This window comes from Falco biarmicus, chromosome 6 (genome assembly GCF_023638135.1).
Source record: "Falco biarmicus isolate bFalBia1 chromosome 6, bFalBia1.pri, whole genome shotgun sequence".
Lineage (NCBI taxonomy): Eukaryota > Metazoa > Chordata > Aves > Falconiformes > Falconidae > Falco > Falco biarmicus.
The window spans coordinates 11307608-11321574 of record NC_079293.1 but is presented as its reverse complement, the minus strand read 5'-3'; the positions used below and the strand labels follow the sequence as shown (position 1 = coordinate 11321574).

The following is a 13967-nucleotide window of genomic DNA, read 5'->3' as shown; positions in this document are numbered from 1 at the left end:
AGCTTGTAGGACTGTTTTATTCACTGCCACTTGGATTTATGCTTCGTGCTGAGCCAAACGACTATCTAGTCTCCATTATTTCTTTTGACTGTGTGTGTGATGGGAGCTTAAACATTGAACTGAAACATGGTCAGCTAAATGTAGGAAATTTAAGTGTGGACCTCAATTCTACCTCGTGACTTTGTAGTAACGGTGGTTTGATGAGGGAAGAGAGTAAAACTGTTCATTTTAAACAGAAATTCTGCCTTGTCCTCTGATGTAGTGGGGATGGGATGCATTAGAAATACCTTACAGCTGATGACCCTTCCTCTCTTCAGTACCCCAAGGAAGGCATCCTGATGCTGTACTAACCTATTTATTTCCTTCTTCCTTACCCGTGCACCTATTACATATATCCCTTTTCTATATTGATCTCACTGTGGAACTCTTAGTTGTAATCTTCAAGGGCTGAATTTTTCCCCAAAATAATCTTTCACTAAATATGTTAGGTGCTGTGTTGTGCACTGATGAACAGCAAATTCATTTCTTTTACTGCCCTCAGCTGTAGAAACTGCTGTGTCCTGGTGGGTCAAGAGGTTGCTGCTTGTATGCTGAGAGCTGGTTGGAATGACAGTGGATCCTGATGCTGACTTCCCACTAGCCCAGGGAACTGATGAGTTTGGAGAGCAAGAGCGCAAAATGAATGCTGTAGTCTTTTCGCAAAGGTCCTAGGAAAAGCAAACCCAGAGTCTTACTTATAGCTAATTAAACTAAGGAAATGCTTCCTTGGAGTTCTTAGTAGCAGTAAATATCACTGTGTAATTTAAAGCAATACTGTTTTTCACTTTTTTCTAGATTAAAATCTCTTGGAGCAAAGATAAGGTCAAACCATCTGAGAAAGTCTCCCTTAAAATCAGTACAACAGAACCAGGATCGGTAATTGGACTTGCAGTTGTTGATAAAAGTACAAAGCTTCTAGGAGAAAGTAGCGACATAACAGAAGATTCTGTAAGTAAATGGGAAAAAGTTTTCATTATTGTATATACGAAATATTTTCATGGAAATGTTATAGTTTATGTGCTGAATAAGTAATATTCTTTGGACAGGATTTTTATTCCTTAATTATGCAAATTTTTTTACTTCCACAAGTAGTTTATCAACACTTGCGGAAAGAATGGAAAAGACTGTAAGGCTTATAAGGTAGTAGGTCCAGCATTTATAATTTGAATTAATACTTTATTGTTCTTCCATTTGATAAACTGCTCAGTTAACACTTGGCAGTTTCTTCTTTCAAAAAAGACAAAAAAGTCAGAAAATCTCCCTACTGATTTGTGCTTTGTGCTCTTTAAAATTAGTAATATAAAAAAAGAAAAAAAATATTTTTTGAAGAGCAGAATAAATTATTAATCTTTTTGAATTCCCTCTAGTTGCAGAAGCTCTAGTACATCAACAATTTGAAAGAGCTTACAATATACGTCATTCTTAAAGTGCTCAAATGACATAGCCTAAGTGCTGCAGAATATCAGTGGACTGTAGGCTGTTATTTTAGGCTTGTTATAGCCTTGGTCACTCTTCCATTAATCATGAAACCATTGCAGCCTAATCTCCTTCGTCCTGTCTTGGATTCTTTTCTCTTTGACATGAGAGCTAAGCGAGCTGCTGCTTGAGGTACAGCTCTATGAATTAAATCTACAACTGAAAGTTCTGAAAAATGTGAATTTGCATTCAGTCTTTGTATGATTTTGTTTTTCTTGTCTTAGATCTTCCATGAGCTCAATTTATACAGCACAATACAGTATTTCCCCCTGGTCAGAGGTTCCTTCGGTGTCTTTCAGGTATTTTTTGTTTATTCTAAGCTGGCTTTTTTACTTACTGCTTAGTGATTTGAACATCTGGAAGACAATGCCCTTTTTAAAGTTCGCAACTGTAGACAGCGTACTGCTTTCATGGCTTGATGTGGGTTTTGAATTGTGACAGTTATCAATATGTAAATACTCTGAATGCAAAGAAATATGTTTATACTTTCAGAAATATGGATTGCTTTATGCTTGGTATTATCTTCCCTTTGAAAAGTTTTCAGTCTTTAAGGCAATATTCAGATACAGATGATCTCAGTTTTGTTGGTTCCTGTATATTAATTGCTTTAGTTCTATGATTGCTTTATTATGATGACTTTTTTTTCTTACAAAAAAAAAAAAAAAGAAAAGAAAAAGAAAATAGATAAGTACTGTTGATGTCCTGAATGTCTTGTATTGAGATATACTGTATAAATTTTATCTAGAAATGCAGCCTTTGGATATCAACTGATGCAATTCTTGAGGAAGATAAGGAACATTTTCTTTGTAAGTAATAAAAATAAGTGTAGCTGAATTTAATTTACTGAGTAGGGGAGGAGATCCATGTTTTAGGGCCCCTATTAGGTCTTCTTACTGTATGCAGGCTTCATCCAGCCTTGCAAACTATTACCATTTCCAATGTTCAAGACATACAAAATGCATATGACTAGTATTTTAGAAACTTTGGTTTTGCTGCTGTCCTGAGTGACGCTACTTAAAGGCCTGAAGATGAATGGAGCTACTATTTGCCATTCCAGTTGATACAATCCAGTGGTTTGTCATGTGTAGCCATGTTACGCCAGTTCCATAAGCACTCCAGAGAGGCCATGTAGAAATCTTAAGTTTGTGTGAAACACTTTTTACCCAAAAAAAAAAAAAAAAAAAAGGCAAGAAAATTAGTTCCTAATGTAGTTACTATATGTAACAAAGCTATAGATTGTTCTCCAAACACTGCAAACACTGTATTAATTTGACTTTTTTAAACTGTATTAATTTGATTTTTCTTAAACATAGATATTTGTAGGTAGGACAATATTTTTTTTATTTTGCAGATGGTGGAATGATACCCATAGAGGATGGTTTTGGTGATGATATGCCGGTATCTAAAAATGGACCTCCTGATTTCAGCAATCTCTATGTGAGGACACATTTTCCAGAGACTTGGCTTTGGATAGACACTAAAACTAGGTATAAGATTAGAAGGAAATGGAAACTGATTTACACTTGCCGTTGTTATTTGGTAGCTTTTAGTAGCATTCTGCAGTGGTGCTGAAGAACATTGCCTAAGTATGTGGTGTTATTTATATTCTGCTACCACCTAGGGGCCACATGTGAGATTGGAGACCCGCCAAACGATGCATTGTACAAAATGCACAAAATAGGACAATGCCTGACTGAAGGCCTTGTAGTTTCAATAGAAACTAGATAAAAATCCTGGACACAAAAGTAACTCTTATCCTTCTGAAGATGGGGAGATAGCAGATAGGGAGACCCAGCCTTTTTCTCTGGAGTACATGAGAAGACGGTGATTAGCCCGGAAAGGGAAATTTATTCCTGTCTGCACCTAATTCAGTGAGCAGTTCAAACAGATGATAGTCGGATAGAAATCCGACTGGTGTCATGAAGCACAAATCTTGTATTCTTTAAGAGCTGAGAGGTTTGGGAAGCAAGTGTCATCTGGGATTGCTTTAAAGGATATGTAAAATTTGATTACATGTAATGTGATTCAATGTAATTACCTTCAATTAATGTAATTTAAAATAATTTAGACCTTTAAAAATTATTTTGATCCCATCACAAATATTTATAAATGATTAGGAAAATAAAACCAGATAAACAGCGCTTTTTCCACCAAGAGGTTGGATTTAATTTTTGATGGATTTTAAACATTTGTGTCCGCTTAGTGATGTCTGTAAATGGATACTTTTGAAAGTCTGCTCTCCCCTTCTGCCATCAGATCTGACAGAGACACCATAATGGAAGTCATTGTACCTGATACCATCACATCCTGGGTAGCCAGTGCTTTTGTGATGTCTGAAAACAGCGGGCTTGGAGTGACGACTGCTCCAGTGGAGGTACCATGGCACTAGACAGTTTTCTCCTTTAAATGGTGGTAGCACTGTAGATTATTTCTGGAAGCTGTATTTTAGTTCTAACAGCAGCCATCTCCTTATACTAATAAAGTGATTGAGAGGCCATGTGTATCTAAACTGTGAAGAAATCATCATCGCTGAAGATATGTGATACTGTATCTGCCCCCCCCCCCCCCCTTCCTACTCCTCTAAATATCTTGGATTTTACACAGGTACTTGGGTGCCTATTTTTGTTAGAGCACTTTCAGGATGCGCCCCCTTCAGAATCTTTGTATGTAGAAAGGGAGAATGATTGCCTGAGGGCAGTGTGTTTCCATGTTTTCTTGGCTCTGCCAAGAGGGCTTTCCATGAGTTGATAGTGCATGCAGGGGGGTTTGCACAGACTAGCTGGGAAGAGGTGGCTGGGATGGGAGAAACACATTTTATGCTGGAAAGATCATGCCACTCTGCTGCTCCATTAAGACTTACCCTGGGAGCGAGGATGGGAGGGTTGCTTGAAGGTTAAATTCTGGCCTTGCTTTCATTTATCTGTCAAAACTAGTCTTGGAGTAAACATAGGTGCTACTTCTTGGGTGATGTAGCTTGAGGAGCAGAGTGGCCACCGAAAGCTGGCAGTGGGGTGAAATGCTGCTTGCTGCTAAGTTCCTGTCTCCTGAGGCTCTTTTTGTACTTTCAAGTGTTCAAGGAGTTTAGCACTTTAAGCTAAATTCAGGGCTCCTCAGTTTAGGTCTCTAATCTGAGATACCTAATGTACAAGTGCAGTTGTCCTAGGCTCACTGTATTCATGGAAACAGCTACTTAGAGTTATTTAGCCTGTTTAAAATAGGAATTACTTTTTGAAACCTCATTTAACTAGTATTTTACATACATTGAATAATCCTCTGAAGGTAGTTAACTCCTTCCATTCATTATGTGAAGGTCCTAGAGAAACTATGTTCCTAAGTGAGACAATTCCACTTAAGTGCCTATAGAAAGGTTGAAATGCTGCAGGATTTCCAGCTTGATGCCAAGGCTAGTCCAAGCGTAGCTTGGAGACAGCCATTTACTCGTTTAAGTTCTCATGCCCTCAAATTCTTGGGGAGGGGCAACTTTTGGGATCCAAACCAAGATCTAGGTCCAGATTTCATAGTTGGCTGCTACACCAGACACAGAACATGTGCTTTGAACATCCTGATCATAACTTCATCACAGAATTTGGACCCCAATCGTAATTTTGTGGCTAAGACTCCTTTGAGACTGAAGTCATGATTCTTGTTTCTTTCACTCAGCTTGGCAGATGTGGGACAGAAGGAGGAATATTTTTCTGATTCAGAGTGTATGAAAGTATATACTTGGACTCTCATCCTCAAATCTGAGAAGGCTGCAAGTAGAACAGATGTTGAGATTATTATTTAACTAATCACTCACATGCACTGTTCAGTGCTTCATCCTCGCTGGGATGTTTAGATTGCACTTAAGAGTTCCATATGCTGAAACATATTAATCAGTACCATATAGAGAGGCAAATAAAAGAAATGCATGAAAACAGTAATGGGGAAATAGATAAGTGACATCTGCATGCTTAATGGCATTTACTGCTTTGCATCTTGGTTTTTTTTTGACTTCTACTACACAGTGTCGATAATTTTACCCTATTGTATTTTATTGTAATATACCAGAATATGTTCTAAAAATTGCAAGAGTTTTACAGAACAACAAAACAAAAAAGACAAAAGAAAATAAATACATAGGGAAGAGCGAACCAAAAATTCTCCATCAGAACTTCTCTAATGACTAATATCTAAAGAATTTTTTGACACTGAAAGCTTTAGCAAACAACTTTTCAAAGTTTAAAAGGAAAAAGTTGGAATATTTGCTAGCTAGAAAGAAAGCTGAGGGGTTTTTGGATCTGAAACTCAAGACACTTGGAAGAATTTTTTTTTATGAAAACCAAATGAAAACCATTTCTAGTTGACATTTCAATAATAAAGGATATCATGCTTCAGCTGTTCTTATTGTACAGATGTTCATAAACAGTGAAATTTTGATCCTATTCAGCTTGATGAGAGCTTACCACTGACTTCTTGGAGCCAGGACTTCATCCAAAACCCTCTGTTCACAGATAAAAGTAACTGCTTGCTGGTATATTTCTACAGTTTTTCTTGTAATTAAGAAAAGATGTATTTTTTGAAATATAAATAAAGAACTTATGCCAAGGTTAATTTTACAAAATAACGCATTTTAAGGTGCTGGTGAATTACAGAATTTGGGAGAGTTAGTTGTTTTGTATTCCAATATGCAGTTCTGTATTGACATGGAGATAAAGCAACTGGCACATTCCTAATCATCCATTACTTGTGCACTCAAAACAGTTCACATGTACCTTAATGAGCTGTCAGAACAGATCACAGCTTCCAGACTTGCAGATGATAGACTCTTAGCCCCAATTCAGGTGCCTGTATTGGAACTTGCCCTGTGAAAGCTGCCAGCAGCTCTCATCTGAATGACGCTGCTGCATTCCCACAAAGGTGCTAATGACCAGAAGCATCTTTTGCTTCTGCTTCAGCCCTGCAGTAATACATTTTGTTAACTGTATAGTACAAGTAAACATACTGTGTCATCTGAATGTAAAAGTGATCAGAAGACAAGCTGTATAGTCATTTTCATGCTAGTAGGGGTTCATTGCTGATTTTGTTTTGCAGTTAGAAGCTTTTCAACCTTTCTTCATTTTCCTCAACCTTCCATACTCTGTCATCAGAGGAGAGCAGTTCATTTTGGAAGTGAACATCTTTAATTATTTGAAAGAAGAAGCTGAGGTAAAAAACCAGACTCTTTGTACTTAAATGTTACTAGACACTGCAGAGTTTTCATCACTGGTGGAGACCATGTCTTTCTCTTGTGAGAACTTTAATATTTTCTTCGGTGGGCAGACTATAAAGCTATTTATACGCAAAAAAGGTGGCAGCTTATGAAAGCGGTTCTTCAAAATTAACACTATTGTATTGCAAATGTTACTGTATTTACAGGTTACTGTGATCCTGGATATGAATGATGCTTTTGAAATTATTCTAACATCCAATGAAATAAATGCTACAGAAGATCAGCAGTCTGTATCTGTACCAAGTGAAGATGGGAAAACTGTTCAATTCGCAATCAAGCCAAAAAAGTTGGGAGAGATTCCCATCAAAGTGACAGCAATATCATCTGCTGCTTCTGATGCTGTCATCCAGAAAGTTTTAGTAAAGGTAAACAGTCTGCAGCTTGGCTTGTTCCTGAAATAAGTTGTTGCCTAAAATAGACAACAGTGGGCAGCAAAAATGCAAACCAATTTACTTGTCCGCCTCTTGCTTCATAAGGTTGGTTTTGGGTCAGGTGGCTGTAAGTCGAAAGCAATTCTTTTAAAATAATTTCTCCTTTAAAATTCTTTAGATCTCCTTCCAGGAATTAATGTATAGATCTGTTCTACAACAGATATTTGTTCAACAACAAGATAGTTTGTCAAATGCTTCTGAAAGCAAGGTGAAACCTGTTTGTGCATCAGTGAACCCCTGCTGCTAAGATACCTTAATAATCTGGGGAGAGTGGACCAAATACATTTGTTATGGATAAGTGCAATCAATTTTGCCATACACTTGGTTTTAGTTCAAAGCCTATTTTATATGAACATTTATGTATTTTGCTAGTGGTGGAAATCTAGCCTCCAGACTTTCTGATAAACCAGAAACTGGTAAGACTGGCCTGACTTTGGACATCGAAGTCTGGTTCGTGTTAGGCTCCATTTCAGTGAATGATAGTAGACATTTGTACATCTTATCCTAAAATAAGTGCTTAAGATCATAGAATCAGAATGGTTGAGGTTGGAAGGGAGTAGCCTTACCTTCTTACTCAGGGCAGGATAGACTACAGCAGGATGCTCAGAACCTTGTACAGTCAGGTTTTTAATTCCTTAAGGACAGGGCCTTCACAGCCTCTCTGAACAGTTTGTTCCAGTGTTTAAACACTCTCACAGTTCAAAAAGTTTGGTTTTTTTTTTAATAGTTGAAAGGAAATCCCTTTATTTCAAGTTGTGTGCATTGCCTCCTGCTTTGCTATTGAGCACCTCTGAAAAGAGCCTAGCTCCATCATTACACCCTGCCATAAGGTATTTATACACATTGATGAAACCTCCTGAACTGTAGAGGAGTGAAGCTGGGTTAATTAATATTGATAACATACAGCTGTGGACTGGCTTCAGGGGCGGTGGGTTGGCTGATGTAGACAAGATGCAGCTGTGGCTGGTTCTGTTAAGTGGTCGGGCAGCCAAGGAAGAAGCAGAGAGAAGAAAAATAGAGAGTGCCCCCTGCATGAGGAGAGACTAGGAGAAGGCAGCAGAGGGACTGGTGTGAAGAATATGATAGTATGTGATGGTAAAAGACTTTGTTGCAGCTGGTTAGTTTTGAGAGTGCTGCGACACTGGACCTTTTCTTCTCCAGGCTGAGCAGAGCCAGCCTCTTCTTAGACCCCTTAAAACCACTATCTTGCAGGATTGTGAGATGTTTTCCAGTGGAGCTACTTACTGACCTTTCTGTTGAAGTTCTGTTGTGCAGAAGAGAATAAAAGCCTGTTAGACCAAGGTGTAGGCTGAGGACAGAAACCTATTTATTTTCTCTGCTTCGAGGACAATTTTTCTTAAGGGATTTTTTCATGCACGAGGAAGCAAAACCTTTATGTCCATGTACCTAACTTCAGTTTAAGTCCTCCTTGTATGACAGGCTGTAGGATTGCAGACAGCATGAAAGGTACTACCTCCAGCCTTGGCATGTGCTCAGCCATGGAGCTCTGTGCTTGGCCTGGAGCTCACTGGAATCGGAGATGCTCTCATTGACTTTGTGGGTGTATTTTTGTAATTCACATGTAGTAGTTGAGGTAGGTCTTCATAATGAGAGAAACATTTCTGTGTCAGTTTGGAGAGGCCAATAGCTCAGGTTCTTGATATGCTAGCTGGCAGCACAGAATACCTGTCAGTGTTTTAGACCCCTCAGTACTGTAACCATGCAACTCCTGTCCTAAAAGTAACAAACTGTTGGAGATTACAGTAATCCTATCTTTATTTTGATAGGCTGAAGGATTGGAACAGATATATTCTCAGACCGTCCTTTTGGATTTGACAGAGAATAAACCACAAGTAGTGTCAAAAACTTTGGATTTCACTTTTCCTTCTGATGTTGTAAGTGGCAGTGAGAGAGTGCAGGTCACTGCTGTTGGTAAGGTTTATCTTATTCTGTCTCCATCTTTATTATTTACTGGTCAACTGTATTTTTTTTTAAATACTTTTTTGCCAGCTGGGCTTTTGTTGAACTCAGTATCTAAAATATATATGTCCATAATCCAGCTGCTGGCATCTTTGCCCTGTAGGCATAGGTGGTTTTTAAAGAACAGAGCAGTTGCCAGTACTAACTAGAAGTAGTAAACTATGTCAAGTAGAGCAAGTAGGCTGGTATGTAATAACCTGAGCTACCCTAGCTGGATTTGCCAGAGCTTCTTTCAGAGCCCCTGCTGAATAACCCTTACAACATTTTTGCCCAGTATGGCTGTTGCTTTATAGATTTTTAGGGAACTGCATTCATTTTTATGTAATTGCTATATTAATAGGTTGAATCATTAATTCAAAATAATTTATCATCACGCATTAGAATAAGTGTAAGAAAACTTTATGGATGGAATGTGTTATTCCTTTAATTTATGTAATTTGCAATATTGTGGTATTGACTATCTGTTTGCAGAGTTAGAGGGGCAGTCGGATTTTAATAAGAAAGGTCCTGCAAAGTTTGCACATATCCTGTTTAAATTTTGCTTGTCTGCAGAATAAAACCTAAAACCTGACTGATGATTGTTTCTTGTGACATCTAGGCTTTGGTAACTGTAGGTGAGAGATGAAATACAGGAATTTTCAAATATGTACCATTATTGAAACATTTTCCAGGATTAAATATCTTTTGTTTCTTCTTCTTTTTTTTTTTTTTTAAATGGTAGCTGTTTGAAATTACTCTATTTGGAAAGGTCTGTGGGGAGGTGGGTCAGTGGGCACAAAGTTAATCAGAAGATGAAGTATCTTTTCTGCCTGGTTAGTGGTGTTTAGTATAAACGTTCCTAATGTATTTTCTTGCAGTTTAGATGATACCACACTTTTTGTCTATCTATTTACTTGTGATAAGCTCTAATTTATTTTCATTACATTTTATCTTTCAGGTGATTTACTTGGGCCTTCTATCAATGGTTTGTCATCACTGATCAAGATGCCTTATGGCTGTGGTGAACAGAATATGATCAATTTTGCTCCAAATGTTTATGTTTTGCAATACCTGACTAAAACCAGGCAGCTGAGAGAGGATATTAAATCAAAAGCTGTATCATTTATGAGAAAAGGTCTGTATGCTTAAAGGCAAGGTGTTAGATTTTTTAAGAACTCTTACTAGTAAAAAGATATCTGTGACTTTGCATTTGGTGCTTGAAATACTGCTCTAACTTGAAGAAAAGCTCATCTTCTCTTACTTTTCTGGGCTGAAAGAATTAAAGAGCAAATGGTTTTGTTTACAAGGACAAGTTTGCTCAGAAAAAAACAAGCTGTTTTTAAATAGTTACTTTTTTTTTAAGACAAAAAATGCATTTTAGAAGGTAATTCTTAGGTATTTCCTAGGTGATTGTATTTCTCCTTTGCTAGAACTGTAAGCGAACATTTCTGACCTCTGCTTGAGGCACAGAGGTTGAAAAGTAGTCAGTGGGCAGAGTGAACTATATTCATCCCGTGTGTGTATCTGTCTTCAGTGACACCATCCCCATCCTGCCACGTCCTTGTAAAGCTCAAGGAGTTGCGGTTGCTCTGGTGGCTGTCTTTCACATACCCAGGTTTTAGACTTGATCAGAAGTGAGCTCTGTGCTGGAGATGAAAAGCTGGAAAATTTTAGTTAGACATTGTTGTATATTTTAATTAGGAAATACTGCAAGGCGTCACAAAGTGTGGAGAGCTTAGTTGCACTATGCCTCTCTGTGCCTTTTGGATCAGGCAGTGTCTAACTGCGATGTACCACGCTCGCCATGTGTCAGTCTGCATGCTGAGAGCCTGGTTCACAGAGAGGAATGAGTTTATCCTCATGTGAGCTACACCCCTACTAAGGTGCTATGATGACATTTTCAAATGTTTAAGTCTCAGGTTTTTTTGTTTTTTTTTTGTTGGGTGTTTGATTTATTTTTTTTTAAGTTGTTGACATTTCCCTTGGAAAAGACACAGCTCAAAATAATTTTTCCTTTCATCAAGATCCCAATTTTCTGTCAAAAGCAGTAAAAGCAGTTAACTGATTTTTTTTAAACCCTTCCTACTACACGATTTAGTTGAAAAGTAAGGGGGGGAGAAGAGATGTGTTATGTAAACAGCTACTCTGAAGTTTGTAAGCAGTCTGCCGCTCTTTGAAGCCTGACTTTTGCTACCATAATTTTCTGAAGTTTTCCAGTACTGTATTTATTTCAAAGCAAGTGAAAATTATAGGATTAAATGTCACATATGCAAAATATTGTGTTACTTAACTTGTTCCTGCAGCTTTGAATTTAGGTACATGTTTTTAACACTATAATAGCAAAACCAATTAATGTGCTGAAATATTTGTAAGCTTAAGATAGAAAAGAGCCACAACGTGAAAAATACTCTGGTTTTCTGCTTTATTTTAACAATTGATTTCAGTTGTTCCACTGATTCTTTTTGAAAGGTAATCTTAAAGTTGAAATTTATCTTTAGTTTGAGATGTAACTTTTAGTTGCTCAGTTTTTGATAGGATTGTCAGGAAGTTTAATTTAAAATAGATCAGATGTCAGAATTCACTAAATATTTGAAAACATGACCTCATAATCTGAAGTAAATATAATTAATTTTAGGGCTAAATGCTTGTGAGAAGAAGGGATCATATAGCTAGCAGAGACTGCTATACGATCTTTGTTTTAGCAGTCTTTATTTACCTAAAACAAAGGCAAAGTGAAAGAAAAGGTGCCTTTCTGAAGGAAAAAAATTCCTTCAGTTGTGGGAATGACAGATCCCATCTCAAAATCACTTCTTCAGAAATAAAAAAAAATCCTGGTTTGTCTGAAAACTTTGGTGCTAGACCCAAAGCAAGCAATGAGTTTGAGCAGTATATCCAAGCCATTTGAAATGCAAGACCCTTTAGTTCTTCCACATATTCCTGAAGCCTGTTCTGTCCCAGTGCACTCTCGGCCTTGCTCAGTGAGCCTCCTGCATCTCTTTGGTTCCAGCTAGTCCTCTGGGACTACTAGTGTACATCATCATAATAGGATCCATCTTTTCCTTGCTTTTCCACTTGAACGTGTTGACATTTGAAGTATTGTTTTTCATGTTTGATTGGAATGAACGCGGTGGTTCGCAGCCCCCAGGTCTCCGTTCCAGCATTTCTGCAGGCTTCCCCATGTTAGATACTCTCATGTTTGGAGACTTGCATGACTGCAGTGGGGTTGGCATTGAGAAGAAAGCAAGCTAACTGCAGGAAATAGCTGTGTGATCGCTCCATCCTCCCCCTGGTTCTGCTCATCTTTCTGATCCCTCCCAATCTTAGACAAATTTGGAGATTAATTTATCCCTGTGTAAGGGCTGCTCAGCATTCTTTGTTAAGCAGGCCGTTGGTCTTAGTTTTGTGCTTTTACGCTACCAGTGGGATGGTGATTATAATATATATTGCTTGTCCCACAGAGAAGTAGACCTCAGTTCTCAAGCCTTGCAGTCAGATACTTTTGAAAAGGAAGCAATCTATTTGTGTGTGTATATATATATATATATATATATATATATATTTGTGTTCCTCATAGCACGTTATTTTGAGGCTTAAACTTTGACATTGACTCTTGCTTCCCTTGGTGAGAAATGCCATTTCTTCCTTTTTCCTCCCACTCAGGAGGGCTTGACTTCTCAAGGTCATTAACTGGGATGACAGATTTTTCTGTATGGGAAAGATTCACCAGTTTTAACCGTGTAATCAACCACTGTTGTCATGTTAATACATTATAAAACCCCTTTATTTAAGTTCGATTTTTTTATATTAAATTTGAAATTGTGATTCCAAACTCTTCTAAAGAAACAAAAACTTAACCTGATGCTACTGGGATAGGAGTTTGTATGGGAAAATGCACTGGTATACTATAGCAGCTCAGATTCACGTCTTTATATGTCCTCTATAATACAGAGACCTGACTAGGATTTCATCTTACACTGTAACTTAGATTGAGGTACCAGGCCATTTGTTCCTCAGTAATTAGTGGTGTGGTTCGCTCACTGTGTATCTATATTCCGGATAGTATGTAAACAAGTAATTAATCCTTTATCAGTGAAAGCAGAGAACATTTTGGATGGGAACGGTTGTGGCTGGATGGACCTCATGGGACATATTTAAAATCATTAATTTGTGTAGGACTTAGTGATGGTTGGCTGAGGGTTTTCCTTCTGCCTGGCTGATTCACTATTGTGTCTGTCAGGTGTTAGACTAATGAATATACTTTCTTAATTATAATAGCTAAAACAGTAAAGCCAAGGAGAAAGACAAGGTGGGAGGAAAGAAGAAAAGATGTCTTCCAAAATGCTATAAATAGATACAGTTATTGTTCTGGATACACAAATGGCAAGCAAAATGTAAGGGAAGGAAAGCTTTAGGTATCAGGAACTACAGTAAATAGCATATCATAGAAAGCTCTTAATTTCTTAAGATTAATGAACATTGGTTCTGCAGTGAAATCGGCTATTAAGGGTGCTGCTAGGTGGTTGTGAGCAGCTAGTGAGCCCTGTGGGGGCCCTTTTATTATAGATATTCAGCAGTCAGGAGAGAGCTGCACTTGTTCTGGATACTGAAAAATCTTTGGATACATTTTGAATGGGTCCCTCTCAGGATTTCAGGACCTTCAGGTCTTTTGAAATTTTTTACTCATTTCAGAACAGCTTCTTCCAGTGTGCTTTTGTGCTAGCTAATCCTTTGATTTCACAAAAGCAAGCTGCTGAAAGGGTCTGCTTTGTAGCAGCATTTGTAGCTTTGCTGTACCCTTGCCCTTCCAGTTG

General features: G+C 37.8%; 1 protein-coding gene across 1 annotated transcript in view; it reads left to right on the top strand.

Moving 5' to 3' along the window:
- CD109 (CD109 molecule) overlaps window positions 1-13967 on the top strand; it is an 83533-nt gene that overhangs the window by 42234 nt on the left and 27332 nt on the right. The window contains exons 15-23 of the mRNA XM_056344387.1: window positions 835-987; window positions 1740-1814; window positions 2261-2321; window positions 2867-3002; window positions 3772-3889; window positions 6589-6702; window positions 6913-7131; window positions 8985-9129; window positions 10115-10291. Of these exons, the coding sequence (XP_056200362.1) occupies window positions 835-987; window positions 1740-1814; window positions 2261-2321; window positions 2867-3002; window positions 3772-3889; window positions 6589-6702; window positions 6913-7131; window positions 8985-9129; window positions 10115-10291 (1198 nt within the window). The remainder of the gene's footprint in view (window positions 1-834; window positions 988-1739; window positions 1815-2260; window positions 2322-2866; window positions 3003-3771; window positions 3890-6588; window positions 6703-6912; window positions 7132-8984; window positions 9130-10114; window positions 10292-13967) is intronic.